The sequence below is a fragment of the Ovis canadensis genome, chromosome 18, assembly GCF_042477335.2.
Source record: "Ovis canadensis isolate MfBH-ARS-UI-01 breed Bighorn chromosome 18, ARS-UI_OviCan_v2, whole genome shotgun sequence".
NCBI lineage: Eukaryota > Metazoa > Chordata > Mammalia > Artiodactyla > Bovidae > Ovis > Ovis canadensis.
The window spans coordinates 58,924,043-58,945,844 of NC_091262.1; the positions used below are offsets into that span (position 1 = coordinate 58,924,043).

Here is a 21,802-nt window from a genome sequence, read left to right on the forward strand (position 1 = left end):
AGAGGAACTAAAAAGCCTCTTGATGAAAGTGAAAGATGAGAGTGAAAAAGTTGGCTTAAAGCTCAGCATTCAGAAAATGAAGATCATGGCATCTGGTCCCATCACTTCATGGGAAATAGGTGGGGAAACAGTGGAAACAGTGTCAGACTTTATGTTTTTGGGCTTCAAAATCACTGCAGATGGTGACTGCAGCCATGAAATTAAAAGATGCTTACTCCTTGGAAGAAAAGTTATGACCAACCTAGATAGCATATTCAAAAGCAGAGACATCACTTTGCCGACTAAGGTCTGTCTAGTCAAGGCTATGGTTTTTCCACTGGTCATGTATGGATGTGAGAGTTGGACTGTGAAGAAGGCTGAGCGCCGAAGAATTGATGCTTTTGAACTGTGGTGTTGGAGAAGGCTCTTGAGAGTCCCTTGGACTGCAAGGAGATCCAACCAGTCCATTCTGAAGGAGATCAACCCTGGGATTTCTTTGGAAGGAATTATGCTAAAGCTGAAACTCCAGTACTTTGGCCACCTGATGTGAAGAGTTGACTCACTGGAAAAAACTCTGATGCTGGGAGGGATTTGGGGCAGGAGGAGAAGGGGACGACAGAGGATGAGATGGCTGGATGGCATCACTAACTCGATGGCTGTGAGTCTGAGTGAACTCCAGAAGTTGGTGATGGACAGGGAGGCCTGGCGTGCTGCAATTCATGGGGTCGCAGCGAGTCGGACACGACTGAGCGACTGAACTGACTGATGCTCTATACTGTGTTTTCTTTTCATAAACAAAAATATTGGTATATTGAAGCATGCTCCTGGGATCAGTTTCCTCCACAGAGGCAAACTGTCATCCATGTGTCAAGCTTTATAGAAGTATTCTATGGAATTACAGCACCAAGGTTAACTATGAGGTGTGTAGTGTGGATGGCAGTTTGCCAGTGTTTCTAGCCTGCCAGTTATATGTTAAACTTTTCTTGGGTTGCATGGTCTAGTCCCTTTTTAATCCGTAAACAAAAAAACTCATCTTGCCACTTACTGGTTACTTATTTTCTTGCCATTAAAAGTTCATTTGATAGGCCCTCACTTATCCTTAATTTCTCTGAACCTCAGTTCACCACTAAACTAGAAGTGTGTTGTATGTATGATTCCTTAGATCCCTTTCAGTTGACTGTATACACACTCTGATGTGTTTCTGAACAATGAAGACGGGAAAAAAAAAAAAAGGCAGCAAGACAGGAGAAAGGAAGGCTCTGGATTATCAGTTTGTAAATAATCAAGGTTGTGGCTTACCAACTCCATTTCAGTGACTGCTGCTTTGTTGGGTTATTCCATGGACTTAACGTAATGGTAGTTGTACAGGTGAATGTTAAATGCTTTTGTGACATTCTGTCTACAAAGCTTTAAATTTTTTTTATTGGATTGTAGCCTATTTGTTATACTCTATAGAATATTCTATGTATCCACCAAGTATTTGACTGCTTCATCCTGGCCTAAATATATAGAATAAATTTAAGTATGAAGGTTGCTAACCTAACCTCTTGTTGCAGACAAAACTTACCTGGGGCCCCTACTTATGGTTTCACATGCTTCGTGCTGCCACATCCACCCTTTCAGGTATTGCTTTTTTGTTTGACTGTTGTATAACCAGTATCATATATTCCCAGAACAGGAACTTGGCCAAGTAGGGTGTTTCAGAAATGAAGGAAAAACAATGGGGAGTTTAGTCACGCCCTTCTCAGTAGCTAGCTAGCTACCATTGGAGATACTAATCTAACTTATACTTCACCTTAACACATTCTTTAGCTTCTGGATGTGCTTTGAAAAAAAAAAAAGGACTGAAAAACAGCTATACTCGTTTAGATAGTTTTCATGTTTGTGAACATGAACAGGAAAAGTCTGTTAGCAGTTATTTTGCTGTTTTGCCATTTCGTTCCCTGACATTCTTCTCATTCTATTTGACTGCTTATTCCCAGCAATGTTATTGGGAGCCCAGAAGGAGCCACTAGTGTTTCTTGGGGAAATCAAGGAAGATACACAGATAAGATGTACTGCATGTTGATAATCTCTCCAAGGGCAGGGACTGTAAATTTTGTATTCCTACAGTGCTTTGCACATAGAAAGGGCTCAAGAAATGTACATGGAATTATGTAAACCATTTGACTTTTGTATTTTTTTTATAACTTTTATATTTTTAGTTTGTGACTTTCTTGGAGAGAAGATTGCATCTGTTTTGGGCATCAGCACCCCAAAATACCAGTATGCAATTGATGAGTATTACCGGATGAAGAAGGAGGTGTGTCTCCTTTTTACATTTTCTTGATTGAGTTTCATTTGTTGTGGACTGAATGGGTTGCATAATGAAGACGTGTATCCTCTAGCTGTCCCAGAGGTAGCTTCCTTACACTAGGCATTTCATTCTAGTCACTCTTTATCAGATTAGCATACATTTTAGAATTTTGTAATACTTAGATTTTCCTAGGATTGATGTGCACAATTAAGCTAGATTTCATTGTGCTGGGTACTGAAAGTGGGAGAAAAATACTGTCCATTTGGACATTTATGTTTCAACTATTCTTGCTACTTCTTTTTAGGAAGAAGAAGAAGAAGAAGAAAATAGGATGTCAGAAGAAGCAGAAAGACAATACCAACAAAATAAGCTGCAGGCTGATTCCATTGTTCAGTCTGATCAACCAGAAACACTGGCATCCAGTTCATTTGTGAATCTCAATTTTGAAATGGAGGGAGATTGTGAAGTAATTACAGAAAGCAAACAAAATCCAGTCTCTGTCCCTCTGTAGAATGAAATGACTATCAGACTTCTAAGGTAGTTTTTATACCAGGAATTTTCACATTCTCTATTCAATGGGTCTTGGGCCTTAATACAATTATTTATATTTTAAATTATTATCAGGAAAGGGAAGAATGTTTCTTTATTCTTAAGCTCTATCTAGCAAAAGCCAGATATGAAATTTGGATCTTTATATTGTGCTTTTACTGTGTCAAATTAGTGCTTTGGTTTTAAAATGATCTTTAAAAAAGGTAAGGACATTCTAGAGCCTTAACCACCAACTAGGAGAAGTTAAATTATCAAGCTTGTCTTTGTGTAAGAAAAAAAATGGGTAAGTTGCTGATGAAGGCTAACTGGAGCTGATATTTGTGGCCTCAGATTAAAATGAGGATTTTTGCCCTAGATTTTCTCATGTTATGTCTTATATTTATATATCTAACCATTCATTTCATACTAAGGATGGTTTACTGAGCGTAATAAAAGGAGCACGATAAAAGCATTTTGAATTTTCTTTCCTTGAGACTTAACTTTATTTCATGGGAAGGTAATTGAGTTTGTAACACCAAATATTAAGATGGGTTTCCATTTTTAATGAAGGTTATTTAATCTTACTTTCTCTTTCAGTAATTCAGATTTAAATAACTAAGTTTGAACATGTTAAGAACACTAGTTATGGGATAAATTTATTAATGTATTTGTATTCGAATAGTAATACCTAGTGATTATCCACATAGCATTCTGGTTATGTCAGTCATTCAATCCTGAATGCCTCCTCTGGGTCAAGTAGTTGCAGGGTGATATTGGGGGACAAATGAAGACTTAACCCTCCTGGGGTTCACTGTTAAATATTGTACAAGGTACAGTGGTGGCATAATGAAATTAACTGTCATTAACCACTTTGAAGTAGCAACAGTGGATGGTTTGCTTGACCTGGTTGACCATCCCTGTACCCACTGTGCCATTAGCAGACCTCACAAAAGTATAATATGAAACTAATTTCGAAAATATTCCTGTATGTGTTCAGAATCTTCTGAGGTATCTGTATGACTTTGATTTATAACTTACTGTAAGGAGAAATGTATATTTTAGATATGAGGCTGCTACAAACCTATTCGCAAACTTCAAGAGCCTTTAGAGATTAATCATTGTTAATAGTCTTCTAAATAGCATTAAGTTCAGTCTTAAATATATATGCCTAAAGTATAGCTTCAAACAAATAACATAGGTGCATTGGGCTTATTATGGAAGTCTGTCTGTTAGCAGTGAGTATCTGGCCACTAAGTTCTTCAATTGAAATTTGAAGGATTTAGGCAAGATAATTCTTTATTTCGAATCCTCAGTTACATGGATTCATAGTATGGTGGTTCATGGCATGTGATGGTGATCTTTTTAGTCATGGGTATAATATAAACTATATAATTTAGTGCTTAAAGGCTTAATCTTCAGATTATGTAATGTCATCATAAATTATAGTTTACCAGTAAAGAATGCTAATCTGATGTGTTCCCCTTGTTTTTATCTTCATTCAAGAAGATATTCAAACTCATATTTATTTGGGTATCCTGTAAAAGCAAGCATATCTAAAGGTGACCTGAATCTCCTCTCTCTAGAGGTACCAGATGTAAGAGTTGAGTCAGAAACTTTTGATTGTAGTAGAAGGAAGATAATGATTTATGAAGGCGTTACATTTCTTGAATTTTATTTTTACTTGTCCAACAGTGGCCAGTTTGTATGTTTATATAGATATTCACTGTGCCTTAAACTTTTATACTTTTTATTTATGCAGAGTATAAAATTTCCCATAAATGCATTAAATGGTTTTGTCTTATTTTTAAGCCTCTTTCACTTTTTCTTCCTTTCTTACCCTTTGAATAATTACTGTTCCTTCTGAATCATAGTTCATGCTATTCTACCCTCTTCTATTCTTTCATCTCTTAAAAACTAAACAGTATAATTGAGAATCTTTACACTTAATTAAATTCTCTAACAAAAATTCTTAACAAAATGGAGTTAAATTTTGTGAAATGTAACCCTGGTGCTGGTTAATCAAGCTAGACAGATTTTTTTTATACCAATGATTTTAATTAAAGTAAAATACTAGAATACTTATTGAAATACCCTATTAAAATAAACATGTCCAAATACTTCCCAGAAATGAAATGACCCTTCTCTGATGAATGAGGAATTCTATAATCTTTGATATATATAATACTTTAGAAGAAGATTCAAAGTTAAATGATATAATTTAAACTTTTCAAGTATTTAATTTTTAATGACTAATGTCAGAAATATTCCAGGAAAACTTCCTTTATTTCTAAAGATTATATATGTTTAAAATGGACTCCTACCTTCACCAGATCACACTTGCCATATCGGAGCTAAGTGTAACCAGAATTTCCTGTTCCTAATTTGGTCCCATTTCTTCCAGACCACTGCAACCAAAATTCCAATAACCAGATTTGCTGTGTTCTGTAGGCATATGAAGTATTTTATTTAGACCGTTTCTAAGGATTCTGTGTCAAAAGATTTACATGCAGCATTCAAGATTACTTTAATGAATACAGTCTAGTCTTTGAGAGATCATGTATCATCAAGGTCTGTAGAGTTTTCATTATCATTTGCAACAAGCGCTTCTCTATTCTCATAAGTCCAAAAGCCATTCAGATCAATTAGAATAGTGGTGACTGTGTCTCCTTGATTACTGTTGATTAAATCCTGGAGAGAGATTTTCAAAGGATCCTTTGGTTTTACCATGTCAAAGATTTCATCCTGCAAGACAGGAAGAAAAAATACAATGAAATTTGCTATCTGATTCATTTAATTTCTATCACACAGTGATCTAAAATTTAGGGCTAGCACTTGAGCTTATATAAAATTTTTTTGTTCTAGTTTTTCCTTTTTCATTTAATAGGCAATCCATCTGTTTTCTATATACACAGAATTTTAGTGGAAGATTCCTTAGGTAGAGGCATACCCTTGAGGATATTTTGACTTCAGTTCCAGACCACCGCAATAAAGTGAATATTGCAATAAAGCAACTCATGTGAATGTTTTTGTTTCCTAGTGCATTACAAAGGTTTATCTTTACACTGTAGTCTCTTAAGTGTACAACAGCATTATATGTAATAAAATGTACATACCTTAATTAAAGAATATTGCTTAAAATGCAAACTATCATTTGAGCCTTCAACAAGTTGTAATCTTTTTGCAATAGTAATGTCAAACATCAGAGATCAACATATAGCTAATAATAATAACAGTGAATGCTGTGAGAATTACCAAAATGTGAAATACAGATAATGTTGTTGGAAAAATGACACCAATAGACTTGCTTGACTAGGGCTGCCACAGACCTTCAATTTATTAAAAACAATTTTTTTAAAGGTATGCCTATATGTTTCTTATAAAGAAAGTGAAGCTCAGTTAAAGCTACATAGCTAATTAGTGGCAAAACTATCTAATGTAGTGTTCTTTGTATATGTGGTAATTACTTATATCTCTATTTTCTTCTAATTAGGGGTAAAGCAGGGCCTTGATTTAATGCAGACTTGGCTCAAAGTAAAAACTTAAATGCTTTAGAGCCAAGACATGGACAAAACTTCATTTCCAATAATAATGTCAATGTTTTACTCTGGACCTGGAATGGATAGGGGGAATATTAAAGAATTAGTCTTCCACAATGACACTAAATGGTGATAAAAATAACTAGAACAGATGGAAGAACCTTTTCTATATTATTAAGTGCACTATAAGATTACTTATGGGGTATCAGTACATGTTTTCTAATCTGTTTATATTAAAATCACTCAATGTATTTAGTAGTATTTAAATTACATTTTTAAAGATTAGAACAATTCAGGTAAATGTATGACTTTTTAATCTGGTACGTATGTGAAATTTCCCTTTCCACATTGGTGGCCGTATAAAATGACTTGTTTTTAAATTGCCAGTTGCATAGTTTCAGATTTGTCTCATTTATATTAAACTGACATAGCCTTTTATTATATTTGGTTAAAATGGGATGGGTTATTTTATTACATTACTTCACCTGAACCAGTACTGGATGCCCCTATGTGTTTTACAGCTGATGAAGGTCTGATTACTAAAATGTTAAGTAGTGACATGTGTTTCAAATAGTAGTGGTTTTCATACAGTAAGATTGATGTGTCCTTAAATAATACCAAAGCAAGCAAGCCCTCTGAAGGAGTGGACTAAAAAAGTGCCTGAACCTAAAGTTTGCCCCAGTTCAGTTTATGGTGGAACAGACTGCCAAAAGATACAGGCTGTACTGATTCTTTTAATTTTCAATCTGAACGAATGCTTCCAGTGAGAACACAAGACTGACAGCATTAACATGTTCAACTGTGTGAATCATTAGTCCCATCATTGTCTCAGTTGCTAATGACTTCAGTATTAATTCAGAACAAATAACTGCAAATACTTGGTTCAGTATATCATAAGTTGCTTTCAGGTAAAAACTTCATTTAATACAAATGATTATCTGCTGTAAATTACATAAATTAAAGAAAAAAGTAACCTTGACATCTTGAAATGAAACAGGATCCTGTCCATGGATTTTCATTAGTTCTTGTATGGCCTGTATTTAATAGAAATAAATCCTTAAACAAAAAATATAAAATACACATTCCCTGTCCTGTTCCTATGGCCCCCTTTCTAGTTCTGTTTCCTATCCTATCAGACCATAAGTCTCATTGTTTTAACCATCCTTGCCAATTTTCTCAAATTCCTTGACCTTGCTTTAAATCTGTTGAGCAAAACCTAAACACTGGATTGGTGTAGTCATCAACTTTTCTAGACCTACACATGGAGAACTTCATAAGGAAAGTATACAAGAGTACAGATTACTATTATGTAAGATTACTATTATGTAAGAATGGTCTCCAACCCCAGACAGGCCTTACAACATGGCCTTGCAATTCTGTTATGATCTGCTCCTCCCATTTTCTAGGAACGCTGTTTACACCTTCACCATTCTTTAAGGCACCCAGTCTACCACCTCCCCTCCCACCCTATACTTCATATTCTTGACAGAAAAACCTCCCTCAAATTATTTTATCAACTTTAACAAAAAAAAAAGACTGAAGAAACTGTGGTGATCCAGTTGGACTAACAAATATTTTAGGTGGGAGTCATTCACTGGAAAATATGAAAGCTTAAAATTGTTGGAAAATAATCAGTGAAATATGTTTTGAGTGCCACTCTGTAGTGCCACTGATCCCAGTGTGCACAGAGCATCTCTGCAGCATACGGGAATCTGAGTACACTCTCATCTACTGGAGCAGCAGACGTGGATGAAGTGATCTAGAGTGCATATGCGGGCCTAGCTTTATCACTGGGATACTGATGCACAAAGGCTTTACACACAGCCAGGCTCGGTACCAGTAACTTTACCTTAGCCCATACAACCAAGTCTAAAACAAATGTATAAAATATTTTCAGTGTATTTAATAAATAAAATATCATAAGAGTAGAAGATACTATAAAGAAATAGTTGTGAAAAGGGACTGAGTAGTTTGAAAGATATATTTACTGTGTTTTCCTAAAACTAAATTTTCATTTAATAGGTCTGCTTAAAGCAGGGGCATACCTATGATAGGTGGTATCAGATTCTCAGATTAGTCATGGATATAAGTCCATGTGGCATTCAGTTTTTAAAAAATGCATCCTCATACTGGATGTAATTTATTTTATCCTTATAATAAGATGTAGTCATTACTACCTAGAAAATAATAATTTCTCATATTCCCTTTCAGGGAATTTAACATGAAATTATTAACTATATACTCTGAAACTTAGTAATCAGACAAAGTTATTTTGGGAATATCACAAAATTTTTAAATGGAAAAAAAAAAAAACCTTCCAGGGGAAAATGGTTTACAACAAAAATGTGAAAATGTCCATTTTTACTGTTTTAAAAAAATGTCAAAAAAAAAATGTCTTCTTACCATTGATCTTCCATATAAAAACCAGATGGTCTTCTGAAAACTAGCTATGTGGCAGTGGAGTGGAATAGTACTGTACAAAACCTTTCCATCAAGTAGAAAAGCCACCATTCAAACTGAGGAATGATTTATCTTAAAAGGATGGACATTCCTACATTTACACCTGCTACAGCTGAATGCTTATCAGATACAATCAAATTCCACTTCAGAGCTCATCATGCTATTCTCTGAGACTACCTATGGCACAGAATAAGTATTTCAGCAAATCTGTTTCACACTGAAATATGAATTCTAGCCAACTTTTAAATTTATATTTGTTATAGCATAGCAACTAAAAGAATCTACAACTACCAGGCTGGCAAAACTTCTGTGGAAAGGAGTTCCCTTTTCTGAATGTGTCATATTTCTATAGAATTTTTCATACTAGTTTTTGATCACCAAAAGCACAGACTTTCTCAGGCATGTTTTTATCTCCACTGGTTAATAAGCCTGACATGTATTTACACACTTCTAAAGTACCTTACAACTAATCAAATCAGCACTGATTTAGCCCATTTATATTTTCAAAAATAGAAAAAAACTAAAACTAGACTTGATTTCCTTCTGAAATCTGTTATATAAATCCTTTTGCTAAATTTAAACACCCCAAGTTAGATAAAATTGTCCCTTAGTAGGTAATTTAAACCAAACTGTATAACAAAGGTACACTTACACAAATGAGACTTACCCTAAAGAAATAATTAAGGGAAAAGACATTCAGATACCCTTTGTTCTCAATGTCAAGTAACTTAAAAATATACTGCAGAGCTGCAGGTTCTTTGCGGTTTTCTAATGCAAGAACAAAATCCAGGTAGGTCTTATAGTCCTAAAGAAAAGAAAATGATGATCATTAGAATCCTTACTTGTAATTTGTAATTAACTTTTCAAATGAATGTCTGATGATTGGAGGCTATTTTGTAATCAAAGATGGCAATTTTTTAATATGAAATGCAAAATTCATACTTAACTATACTTAATGTTGGTTTCTAGGAATTCTATACACTGCAGTTAACCTGTACAGACAGTTTTTGGGGGCACAGCTCATTTTCTTATGAGATTTGCTGTGTTAAATCATAATTTTCATTTATCAGGCTTTTGAAATGGACAGGAGAGTGACAGCTATTGTGTATGGCCACTAAATTTACATTTTCAGTTCAGTGTGGTCGTATGAAATACTGCTTTGAAATTTTAATTCAGATGATTTCCAATAAGTCATCTTAAGAGTGCCAGATATTCTACAGTGATCTGACACTGTTCTCATCCAAAACGGAGCAAACGAATACAAATGAAGGCTAAAAAGACATTAAGAGAACAGAAAGCTTTTTCTATGAGAAGAGCGTAGTCACAGATTACTTTTTTTGCATGGTTAAAAGAAGTACAGTACTTCAGAGATTTTCACTTGGGAAAAAAATGTTTATAATCTTGGAACGGATTTTTTTAGGCTAAGATTAAGAATTCTTTTCTGATAAACTCTACGTATAAGAGCTAGAGATGCAGCCTTATCATGGTCTAAACTCCACGCCTAACGGTAGCTTCTGATTTTCTTTATTCATCACGTCATTAGTATACTCCAAGCTCCTCACTGTTTAGGCAGCTGTGGGAGTCATGAAGCAGTTTCTGTGCCTTTTCCCTCTTTTTCTTTGGCAGTTGGTTAACAATGGATTCATTTAGAAAACTGTTATTGAAGCTAAATGATAAAACCTAAAACCCTGATTCTCTGCTGACAGTAGGACTATTTCTTAAGCATCATTGGTTTGAAAAAGCTATCAGATCCTTAACACATATTTTTAATAGCAAGAATGGAGACTTAAAAATGCTATTTAGAATTTTCTTCTCAAGTATATATTTTGAATTGTTGTGATAAAAGGACAGGCGCATGTTAGCGAATCTTTAGCTACTAAGGTAGTCACTTAGAATAATACAACCTGATTCTTAAGATTTAAATCATGGCATATATGGTACTATATCTGACCTGGTAACTCAGTGAGTGAACCATCTATATGAAAATAGTCAATAGTATTTACCCGTTTTTCAGATTTTTTTTTTTTTACTAGCCTACAACATTCCTCTACAGTAGTTGTACCAACAATGAAATGAACAAAATAGTAAAAATTTCTATTTGTCCTGAGTGCATAAGGGAAGTAATGTTTTTAAGCAAATTTACCTTAAGATCAAAGGCTCTGAATCTCAAACAATTTGATCAGTTCACTGACAGAAAATACTGCTATATCACATCAAGAAAAAGGCTTTTGTGATTAAATATGGACAGAGGACCTAAACATGCATTTTTCTGAAGAAGATATCAGATGGCCAACAGGCACAGGAAAAGATGCTCAATATCACCAGTCATTAGGGAAACACAAATCAAAATCACAATGAGATCACCTCACACTGTTCAGAATGGCTACCATCAAAAAGAACTAACAACTTCCCTGGCAGTCCAGTGGTTCAGACTTGGCACTTCCACTGCAGAGGGCATGGGTTCAATCCCACTAAGATCCCTCATGCAAAAACAAAAAACCAAATAAAAGATAATTAAAGTGTTCAAGGATGTGGAGAAAAGGGAACCCTCATGCACTGTTGGTGGGAATGCAAACTGGTCCAGCACAATGGAAAACAGTATGGAGGTTCCTCAAAAAATTAAAGATAGAACTATATGATCCGGCAATTCTATTCCTGGATGTTTATGTGAAGAAAATGGAAACAGTAATTTGGAAAGATATGCACCCCAGTGTTCACAGCAGCAATACTTACATAAGCCAGGATATGGAAGCAACCTAAGTATCCATCGACAGATAAGTGGATAAAGATGACATGGTATATATACAATGGAATACTACTCAGCCATAAAAAGAATGAAATCTTCACACAGGGAATATAGTCATATTTTGCTATAACTTTGGTATGTAATCTATAAAAATATTGAATCACTATGGTGTATACATGAAACTAATATAACATTGTAAGTCAACTATATTTCTATTTTTAAAAAAGGGCTTTTGGAAATTGTGGGAGTCTAAATTTTCAAAACTCAAGAGGCTTAAACTACTACCATTTCTCCATCATAAGTGAGACACTCCTGGAAAACACGGTCTAAGAAGACATTGGTCATGGTTGCTGTTCCATAGCGAGAGAGCTCTTCTTTACTGAGCATGCCATTGTGATCCTTATCAAGATTCAAATACTGGCCTTGGGAAGAAAGACAATAAAAAGACACATGACCAAAACAAACAAAAAGTTATTTTTATTGGTTACTATTTTGATCTTTAAACTAATTTTGTTACAGTCAAGGTAGTCACCTACTATTCCTTTAATCTCTATCAGAACAATGTTAAGCCAGAAACCAGTCAAAGAAAATTCATGATACGTTTATGCTGTGTCACTTACATTATTTGTTTTCAGTTTGCAACCTTTTAGAACTTTCTTAGGATTCTAAATTAGATGGAGATAGGGGGTCAACTCGGAGAAGGCAATGGCAACCCATTCCAGTACTCTTGCCTGGAAAATCCCATGGGCAGAGGAGCCTGGTGGGCTGCAGTCCATGGGGTCGTGAAGACTCGGACACGACTGAACGAATTCACTTTCACTTTTCACTTTCATGCATTGGAGAAGGAAATGGCAACCCACTCCAGTGTTCTTGCCTGGAGAATTCCAGGGACGGGGGAGCCTGATGGGCTCCTGTCTATGGGGTCGCACAGAGTTGGACACGACTGAACCGACTTAGCAGCAGCAGCAGCAGTGGGTCAACCAACATAAAGCACTGGCATGCTGGCATTTGAAAGCAGAGGTCAAGGTTGCCAAAACAAGTCAGAAGATCACTCAATAGAACAGTTTAACAGACTAATGAAATTCAAGAAAAAAGCAAGCTAGGTCCAAAGACATCCTTCTGTGGACCCTGAGAGCAGCATTTTATCACAGTGCAAGATCATAGGTGATGTTCATATTAATGTTCCTGAGTCAACAATAGTCAAACCATATTCCTTATGTTATATTAAAGTGCTGCTGCTGCTACGGCTGCTAAGTCACTTCAGTCGTGTCTGACTCTGTGCGACCCCATAGACGGCAGCCCACCAGGCTCCCTCGTCCCTGGGATTCTCCAGGCAAGAATACTGGAGTGGGTTGCCATTTCCTTCTCCAATGCATGAAAGTGAAAAGTGAAAGTGAAGTTGTTCAGTTGTGTCCGACTCTTCTCGACCCCATGGACTGCAGCCTACCAAGCTCCTCTGTCCGTGGGATTTTCCAGGCAAGAGTACTGGAGTGAGGTGCCATTACCTTCTCCGATATTAAAGTTCTAGAAATGTATTAGATTAAGAATCACAAAAATATAAAGCACTGGCACTTTGCTGTATAGCAGAGATTGGCACAACATTATGAATCAACTATATTAAAAATATATACACATACACACATAAAATGTTGGTATTTAAACAAAATTTAGTAATCTAGAATAGAAGCTCTTAAGAAAATTAGAATACTTTGATCTTAAGGTAAATTGTGCTGTGCTGTGCTTAGTCGCTCAGTCGTGTCTGACTCTTTGCGATCCCATGAGGCTATAGCCCGCCAGGCTCCTCTGTCCACAGGGATTCTCCAGGCAAGAATACTGGAGTGGGTTGCCATGCTCTCCTCCAGGGGATCTTCCCAATCCAGGATTCGAACCCAGGTCTCATGCACTACAGGTGGGTTCTTTACTGCCTAAGCCACCAGGGACGCCCTAAGGTAATCAGGCTATGTTTAAAACTGTCCTTTGAATAGAAGTTAACGAAACATTTACTGAGGAACAGATAATTCAAATTTTAGCATTATGATAAGAACATACCATACACCCTTAGGGCAGAAGGAGCAGAAAACCAATTTGTTTCTTGACTCTCCTTGGATAGTTCCTCATCCCTTAACTAGATGAACATAGAGACATAATTAGAAGATAGCAACTATCAAGTGATAGAATTAAGTAATTTAAAAACATACTTACCTCCAATAAATCATCTAGGAAGCTGCATGCTAAAATATCTTGAATTTTTATCTTCCCTTTAAAGAAGAGAAACACAATTACTTAATTTTAAAAACAAGAGCAACTCAATTTTATAAAAATGTTTAAGAAGAGCAATCACACAATTGGTATTTTAAAGCTTCCTAGCTCTCATGTTCCAAAGTCCTTACTATATATTGATGTTAAAAGGGAAATCTGCAGGGAATAGTTAATAAAATCTCATATAGATATGTCTACCTATATACCACCAAATATATATCCAGTTGATAAATTCCAAAATTATATTGATACAAGATTCCAAAAAAAGTTAATTTTTTTTGTGGTTATGGATATGATACTGTTAGTAGTCAAATAAAGAGACTGTCTCCATTTTCCTTTGGAGGTTCTGGAATAGAAAACAATATAAAGCACGGTTAAGAGTAGAGAGCTGGGATTTAAATACCATTTCTAGACATGCAATCTTTCTAAGTCTCAGCTGCTTTACACATAAAATGTGGATAATAATACCTTCTTTATGGAGTTGAGAAGGAAATGAAAGAATCTATGTAAACTGCTTAGCATAACAGTACATAATAAACAGTCAAAACTGTTGGCTATTATTATTTTGTAAATTTCAAAGGGAAAAGATGTGTATGTCTTTAACAAAGGCATTTAAAAAAGACTGACAGCTACCCCATACTGTGATGGATTCACACAGCTGCCACTTTCAAGGACCTAAAAGAACCAAGGACTTTGGTTTGGGCCTTCTGTTCCTTTCTCTGTCCCAGTCTAGCAGGTTAGAACAGTTGATAGAGTGTGCTGTTAAAACATGAGGCAAAATTTACAAATCTGATCTTCATATAGGATGGTTAACTTGAGAATGAGAAAAATACATTATGGCTAAATGGTCCTCCTATCTCCCAATTCGTATTTTTCACCAAAAAGAATAATTTTCCAGTATATTACCCATTAGGGCTAGCAAATATATTAATACCTGGCTTCTTTAAACTGGAAAGAACCATAGGTCAGCTAGTTGATAACTTCATTTTAAAGACAAATTGTAAATGGTTATGTCACATGCCCACTGTCACATAGCTGATGGTGGTTGGTGCAAGTAAATCAAAAGATCTATATATCAAAATATTTATATATCAGTGGTAATGACATGTTAGGAAAATTAATTACATTTTAAAGACTTATCTCTAGTTACTGAGATTTAGAAAATGTCTAAGTGAGATAAGATTTTCTTTTACCTGTTCTTAGAGGGTCTAAAAAGAAGAAGAACTTCCTAACTGCTGTACAAACATAAAAGGAGTAAAAAGATTTTTCCAGCCCATCTAACTGTGGCAAAGTAGGGATAAGTTCCAATATGTAGTTTTCTAAATCCTGAAAGAACAAAACAAAATACAATTTTACAGTGTTAAATGTCTGATCTTGATTTTTCATTAGATACTAAAATACAATTTCAGTCTGAAAATTATTCATCATTGAAAATATAATAATGAAATAAATTTATAACTGTATTAGTGGTGAAGTTATTTTATATATCCCATTTATTTATATCTTAATATATTTTTGAATAGGTAACACATTCTACATAGTTCCAAAGACAAAAGAAACAAAAAAGTATTAATTGAAAAGTTTTCTTCTCACCTATTTCTTTTCCGCAGAGGTAACCTACATTATCAGTTTTTGATATATGTCCAAAGGTAACCGATGCACATCTAAGCTAATACATATATATGTATATTTCTTTTCCTTTTTTACCAGGATGTAGCAGCATACCATGAAAATTCTTCTCTTATCTTCCTTTTATCACTTAGCAATATACTTTGTGGGCTTCCCAGGTGGCTCAGAGGTTAAAGCATCTGCCTGCAATGCGGGAGGCCTGGGTTCGATCCCTGGGTCAGGAAGACCCCCTGGAGAAGGAAATGGCAACCCACTCCAGTATTCTTGCCTGGAGAATCCCATGGACGGAGGAGCCTGGTAGGCTACAGTCCACAGGGTCAAAGTCGGACACGACTGAGCGACTTCACTTTCACTTTCTTTTTCACTTTCAATATACTTTGCAGTCATTGCATTTTGGCTCTTGAAGAACTGCTACTCTTTAAAATACAGCTGTCTATTATTTCACTGTATGAATGTACCATAATCTATTGAACCAGTCTTCTACTAATGGACATCTACACTGTTTATAATCTTTTGCGACACTAAAATCCTATAGGGAATACACTGGCAGACCAATGGTTAGGGTTCCATGCTTCCACTGCAAGGCATACAGGTTGGATTCCCTAGTCAGAGAACTAAGGTTCCACATGCCACTCAGCATGGCCAAAAAAAAAATAACATACTATAGGGGCCAAGGTAATTTTTCACTCATAGATACTATGGGGGAATATAGGACATAACTTCTGTAAGTTGAATTGCTGGGTCAAAAGCATGTGCACATTTATAATTTTGATAGACATCAGCAAACTTCACACTTCCCCAGGAAGGACATATTGATTTCACACTACCACCAGCACTGTGAAGGCTTTATCAACAGCTTCCAAATTATGCCCCAAGAGTGATACACTAAACTCAAGGAAACACAGCGACATCTATTGGATACTGCACAACATATCACCATGGGCTAGAGCTATGAATTCAAGGTCATTCACATTTCAATCACATTAGATTGAAATTTATTCCTTTTGATAACATCTATTCTTGCTCAGACAGTAAAGAATCTGCCGGCAATGTGGGAGACCTGGGTTTAATCCCTGGGTCGGGAAGATTCCCTGGAGAAGGGAATGGCAACCCGCTCCAGTATTCTTGCCTGCTACATCTCATAGGGCGAGGAGTCTGGCGGGCTATAGTCCATGGGGTCGCAAAGAATTGGACATGTCTGAGCTACTTTCCCTTGACTCCGTTTCATCCTTGCAAAGCTAGGTTTTGGCGGTTGCTGTGATAAAGCAAGTATCATGTGAAAATTAGTGTGGCAAAGGAATCAAGGATGACCGTGTCCGACCCAGGGCCGAGTAACTGTACAGTGCCAGCTAAAACTAATGGTTAATGGGCTTCCTTGGTGGCTCTTGGAGAAGGAAATGGCAGTCCACCTCAGTATTCTTGCCTGGAGAATTCCCTGGACAGGGGAGCCTGGTGGGCTATGGTCCATGGGCTCACAAAGAGTAGGACATGACTGAGCACACAGCACTGGAGGTAAAGAATCGGCCTGCCAATGCAGGAGACGCAGATTCAGTCCCTGGGTCAGGAAGATCTCCTGGAGAAGGAAATGGCAAGCCACTCCAGTATTCTTGCCTGGGAAATCCCATGGACAGAAAAGTCTGGTGGGGTATAGTAGGGGTCACAACACAGTCACACATGACTTAGTGACTAAACAACAAAAACAACTGGTTAATAAATGGAGTTGTTAGGTATTTCTTTTGGCCATTTTTCTATGGAAAAAATTACTGAGACAATAAGGGCACCTCAGTGAACTGGAAAAGTTTGGGAACTCATGGTCTATTTTACATTCCTTCATTAAAGTCATTATCAAACTTTTTGATCTTTGCCAATCTGATAGGTAAAAAATGATATTTTAGTGTAGATCTATTTGGCATTTCTCTCATATAAAGTGAGGTTAACATTTTTTTCCCTGTAATTAAGAAGCATTTGTATTTACTTTCTGCAAACTATTTATATCCTTTGCCCAGTTTTTACTGGGTTAACAGCCATTTTATTCTTGATTTCCAGGAGCTTTTTATCCACTAGAGTAATTGGTCATTTGTCTGTGAATAAGTTGCAGATATTTTTCTTGGCTTACTGTTTTCTTTTCTGTTTTTAAAAGTCTTTATTGAATTTGTTACAATATTGTTTCTGCTGTATGTTGTCTTCTTGACTGCTAGGCATGCAGGATCTTAGCTCCCAGACCACTTCCCCAACCACCACAGATCAAACCTGCACCCCATGCACTGGAAGGCAAGGTCTTAACCACGGGACTGCCAGGGAAGTCCCAGCTTCTTGTTTTTACTTTGTTTATGATGGTCTTTGCTTTACAGATTTTTTAAAAAATTAACTGAACTTGTTTTTTAGACTTTTCAGCTTTGTCATATTCAGAAAAGCTTTCCCTATTCCAAGATTATATATTTAAATATCTCTCATGGTTTCTTATATTTTACAATTTTGTTACTTTTGCTTTGTCCCTCCTGATATATAATGTTTCTACTTCGTCTGAGATACTTTATAATCTAAGTTGTATAACCAATGGCATACATGGTGAGCCCAAAACTGGACTCTTATCATCCCCAACCCTAGTCCTCACCTATTTCCCCCTGTTCCACTATTTATTCAAAGTAAAAAATTTAAACTTGGTTCCTACCTTTTCTTTACCAAGGCCCCTACGCTTTACTTCCAACATCTAATCCAGCAGCAAATTTTTGTTGTTGTTGGGGTGTGTGTGTCCAAAATAAACACTAAATTGATCTATTACTCGCTTCTTCACATCATCATCCTGATTTGGGCCACTATCATCTCTCACCTGGACAACTACAGTAGTTTCCTAATTGTTCACTGACTCCAGGCTCCTTACAATTCATTCTCCACACATCCAGTGATCTTTTAAAATGTAAACCAGGGAGTACCCTGGTGGTCTAGTGGTTAAGACTCTTCACTTCCACTGCAGGGGCCATGGGTTTGATTCTTGGTAAGGAAACTAAGATTCCACAGGTCGAGCAGCATGGCCAAAAAAAAAAAAAACCCACCAAAATTTAAAATGTAAACCAGGCAGTTCACTGATGGTCTAGTAGTTAGGAGTCTGGACTTTTACTGCTGTGGCCTGGGTTCAATCCCTGGTTGAGGAACTGAGATTCACATGCTTTGTGGCCAATAAATAAACAAATACAATGTAAACCATATCTGACAGAGTCAGCTTAAAAGTTCTCTTGGCTTCCTACTAGTCTCAAAATAAAACCCAAACTCCCTACCATGCCCTAATACAAGTGGCCCTGCCTACTTCTCCAACCTCCCCTTCTGTCAACTCTGGTGCTGTGCTGTGCTTAGTCACTCAGTCATGTCCAACTCTGCGACCCCATGGACTGCAGCCCACCAGACTCTTCTGTCCAGGGGGATTCTCCAGGCAAGAATACTGAAGTGTGTTGCCATGCCCTCCTTCAGGGGACCTTCCTAACCCAGGGGTTGAACCCAGGTCTTCCACTTTGCAGGCAGATTCTTCACTGTCTGAGCCACCAGGGAAGCCCAAGAATACTGGAGTGGGTAGCCTATCCCTTCTCCAGGGGATCTTCCGACCCAGGAATCGAGCTGGGGTCTCCTGCTTTGCAGGTGGATTCTTTACTAGCTGAGCTATCAGGGAAGCCCCTTGTTACTCTAACCCTTGCTCATATGCTCTAGACACACTGGCTTCCTTCTGCTTCTAAAACAGATCAGGTTTAACTGTGCCTTGGGGACACTGAACTTGCTATTCCCTTTGTATTACATTTTCAAAAGGCTGGTTCTTTCTCATCCTTCATGGCTAAAACTCAGTCACTAGTTCAAAGAGGCATCTTTCATCTTATCTAAAATAGTTTCGCAACCCCAGTCATACTCTTTCCTATGACCCTATTTTTTCCCTAGAACTTGTCAGTCTTTGAAATCATATTGCAGATAATTTAGTGTCTGCCTCCTCACTCTGTTAGGAAAAAAGCACCTAATATATTATACATAAGGGTAAGGCTTGGCGATGTACCTAGCATAAATTAAGTGTTTGGTAATTGCTTATTTAAGATTTAATAGTTGAATGAAAGTTTGCCTATACTACTCAAATTACAGATGTTGGCGCTGGAAATCACTATCTTTTAAATAAGGGAGACACAAAGTCTGGTTTCAAAAGGCAAAGCACCAAGGTTAGGAGAGAGGTTTTTTTCCTTTGAGAGAAGTGTTTCCTTTCATTGACAGAAGGGAAGATTATTCCCTTTTAAACACAACTATAGAGATACACTGTTGCTTTTTTCTCCCTTCTCCCCATCCCTTTTAAAATTTTTGTTTCCATTCATGGCAAGAGGCAAAAAGAGATAAATTTGTTTTGTAAACCAACTAATGGCTGACAAGAATCCTCAGAGCTATAGAAGTATTCCAATATCTGACCTGAATAAGTATCAACAAATAGTTAATATATCTTCTTTGCTATAAAGAGATGGATAGAACCAAGAACCTTTTATTGTCAAGTTGATCTGAACCTTAAAGGACAAGAACAGTACTGTGGCCCTAGAAAGGTTAAGTGTAAATGTTCAGTATGAGCTAACAGATTCTATCTATATAAATCTGGATAAAACAGAGTACAACAAATTATAACAGGAAACAAACTATAACAGGGAATCTGCATTTCTTTAAATCTTATATTTGAACATATATCTAAGTGATTAATTATCTTGGTTCATATTTATGCATAACTCCATTCCCATTTTATATATATTTGGGAAAAAATTCTGAGCTGAAAAGAAACATGTCCATATAATTAAAATAGTTACACTTACAAGAAAAATAATGATTTGTATCATGAGGCTGTAATATAATTCTTTGCTGATAACTCGGCTTAATTACATTAGTATATGTGTGTAAGTGTGTGTGTCTGTGTGTCTGTGCATGCTCAATTGCTCAGTCATGTCCAACTCTTCACAACCACCTAATGGGTAATAAATATCCTCTTGGTAACTGACCTTATGACCCAAACCTACAGGTAGGAATACAGTCACATTATTTTTCTTATATTTCTTAAAAAAGGAAAAACTCCTTGCCCTTACATTATCTGTAATCTCAACATCCAGTGGTAACTATTATTTAGCATTTTGGTGTCTAGAGTAGTTATAAAAGTAGGTTAATACTTACAGATTCCCGAAGATACCCTTGTCCAGCAACATCATATAAACTGAGTCCTATTCTTGTTTGATGAAGCCAAACTGACAGTAAATGAGAAAATGAAATATAATTATTAAGATCTATCCTTTGGTATATATATGCATAAAAGGAGATAAAGAGAGATTAGAAGGACAAGCTAATTTAATAACTCCATAAACATGTATTTTCTCACATATACTATTCATTAATCCAAAAACTGTTTGAAATAAATATACCATAGAATTAACTGCAGATATCAACAATTCTACCATGCCTAAAGTGACAATAAAGTTGATGCCCTTGAGAATCCTGGTGTTCCACCAAAAAGGAGTATAAGTTATGCCTTCAATGAAGCAGATTTTATTCTACTGAGGTTAATTACTGCAACCAAGTATCAGTTAAAGATGGTACACACAGAATTTGACAAGTCATTATGGAACTTATAGGAATCATAACAACTCCATGTTGTTTAATAAAAGCTCCTTGAGTATGCGGCTACAGTTTTGAGTTTGAAACTATCCTCTCAGGCAACTCAACCTGTAATATATTTGTGAAATGACCAGTGAATTAAAATATTTCAAATAACAATCCATTAAAATTCTTGGTTCAGCTTTTGATATATCTAGTTAGCTAGCATCTTCAGAAGAGGTTTTTGTTTTGTTTTTTATAAACTTTTTTATAATAGTGAACCCAAATATATGGTAGAAAATTTCAGCTCTAGTAAGTTCCAGGAGAGAATCATAATAATAGGAAAACAAATCTCGGTCAAAAGACAAGAAATTCTGCTATTCAAATTTAATAAAAGAGATGTTTGACATGGGAGGGCTATTATAAAAGACCCAAATTCTTGATTCTCAGATAGGAGTTGAAGCAAAATGAAAATGGAGTCACCTTTTCTCATGACATAATTAAAGAACTGCATGATGGAAATTCTTCCATAAGAATCTGTATGAAGGAGTTTAGCAAAGACTTTTGCTGTGAAAAATTGCCTAAGAAAAGAAAATAAATGTTAAATCATCTGCCAATATAATAAAAAAATGACTTCTATATGATTCAGCAGAAAATAGCATAAATTCAGACAACTAAAAATCAAAGTAGAGGGAAAAAATCAAAGTGAGAACTATCAAAACTTAAAATACTAAGTCATACATTTTTAAATTCTATTGCCTTAAGAATGAGGGACTACAG

The 21,802-nt window shown here is 36.1% G+C and overlaps 2 protein-coding genes across 4 annotated transcripts in view; one reads left to right on the plus strand and one right to left on the minus strand.

Moving 5' to 3' along the window:
* The window catches only part of LOC138423141 (signal recognition particle subunit SRP54), a 66,810-nt gene extending 63,535 nt beyond the window's left edge, over positions 1-3,275 (plus strand). For 2 of the 3 annotated variants that reach the window (XM_069558729.1, XM_069558728.1), the window contains 3 exons: positions 1,536-1,602; positions 2,184-2,281; positions 2,580-3,275. In XM_069558729.1, coding sequence (XP_069414830.1) covers positions 1,536-1,602; positions 2,184-2,281; positions 2,580-2,786 — 372 coding nt within the window. In that variant the 3' untranslated portion in view covers positions 2,787-3,275. The remainder of the gene's footprint in view (positions 1-1,535; positions 1,603-2,183; positions 2,282-2,579) is intronic. The other variant, XM_069558730.1, reaches the window with a different exon arrangement.
* Positions 3,276-5,243: 1,968 nt separating this feature from the next.
* PPP2R3C (protein phosphatase 2 regulatory subunit B''gamma) overlaps positions 5,244-21,802 on the minus strand; it is a 28,166-nt gene continuing 11,607 nt past the window's right edge. Inside the window, exons 5-13 of the mRNA XM_069558732.1 lie at positions 21,506-21,603; positions 20,606-20,676; positions 14,998-15,130; positions 13,748-13,803; positions 13,595-13,670; positions 11,831-11,967; positions 9,467-9,604; positions 7,314-7,373; positions 5,244-5,545 (exon numbers count right to left, since the gene is read on the minus strand). Of these exons, the coding sequence (XP_069414833.1) occupies positions 5,357-5,545; positions 7,314-7,373; positions 9,467-9,604; positions 11,831-11,967; positions 13,595-13,670; positions 13,748-13,803; positions 14,998-15,130; positions 20,606-20,676; positions 21,506-21,603 (958 nt within the window). The 3' untranslated portion in view covers positions 5,244-5,356. The remainder of the gene's footprint in view (positions 5,546-7,313; positions 7,374-9,466; positions 9,605-11,830; positions 11,968-13,594; positions 13,671-13,747; positions 13,804-14,997; positions 15,131-20,605; positions 20,677-21,505; positions 21,604-21,802) is intronic.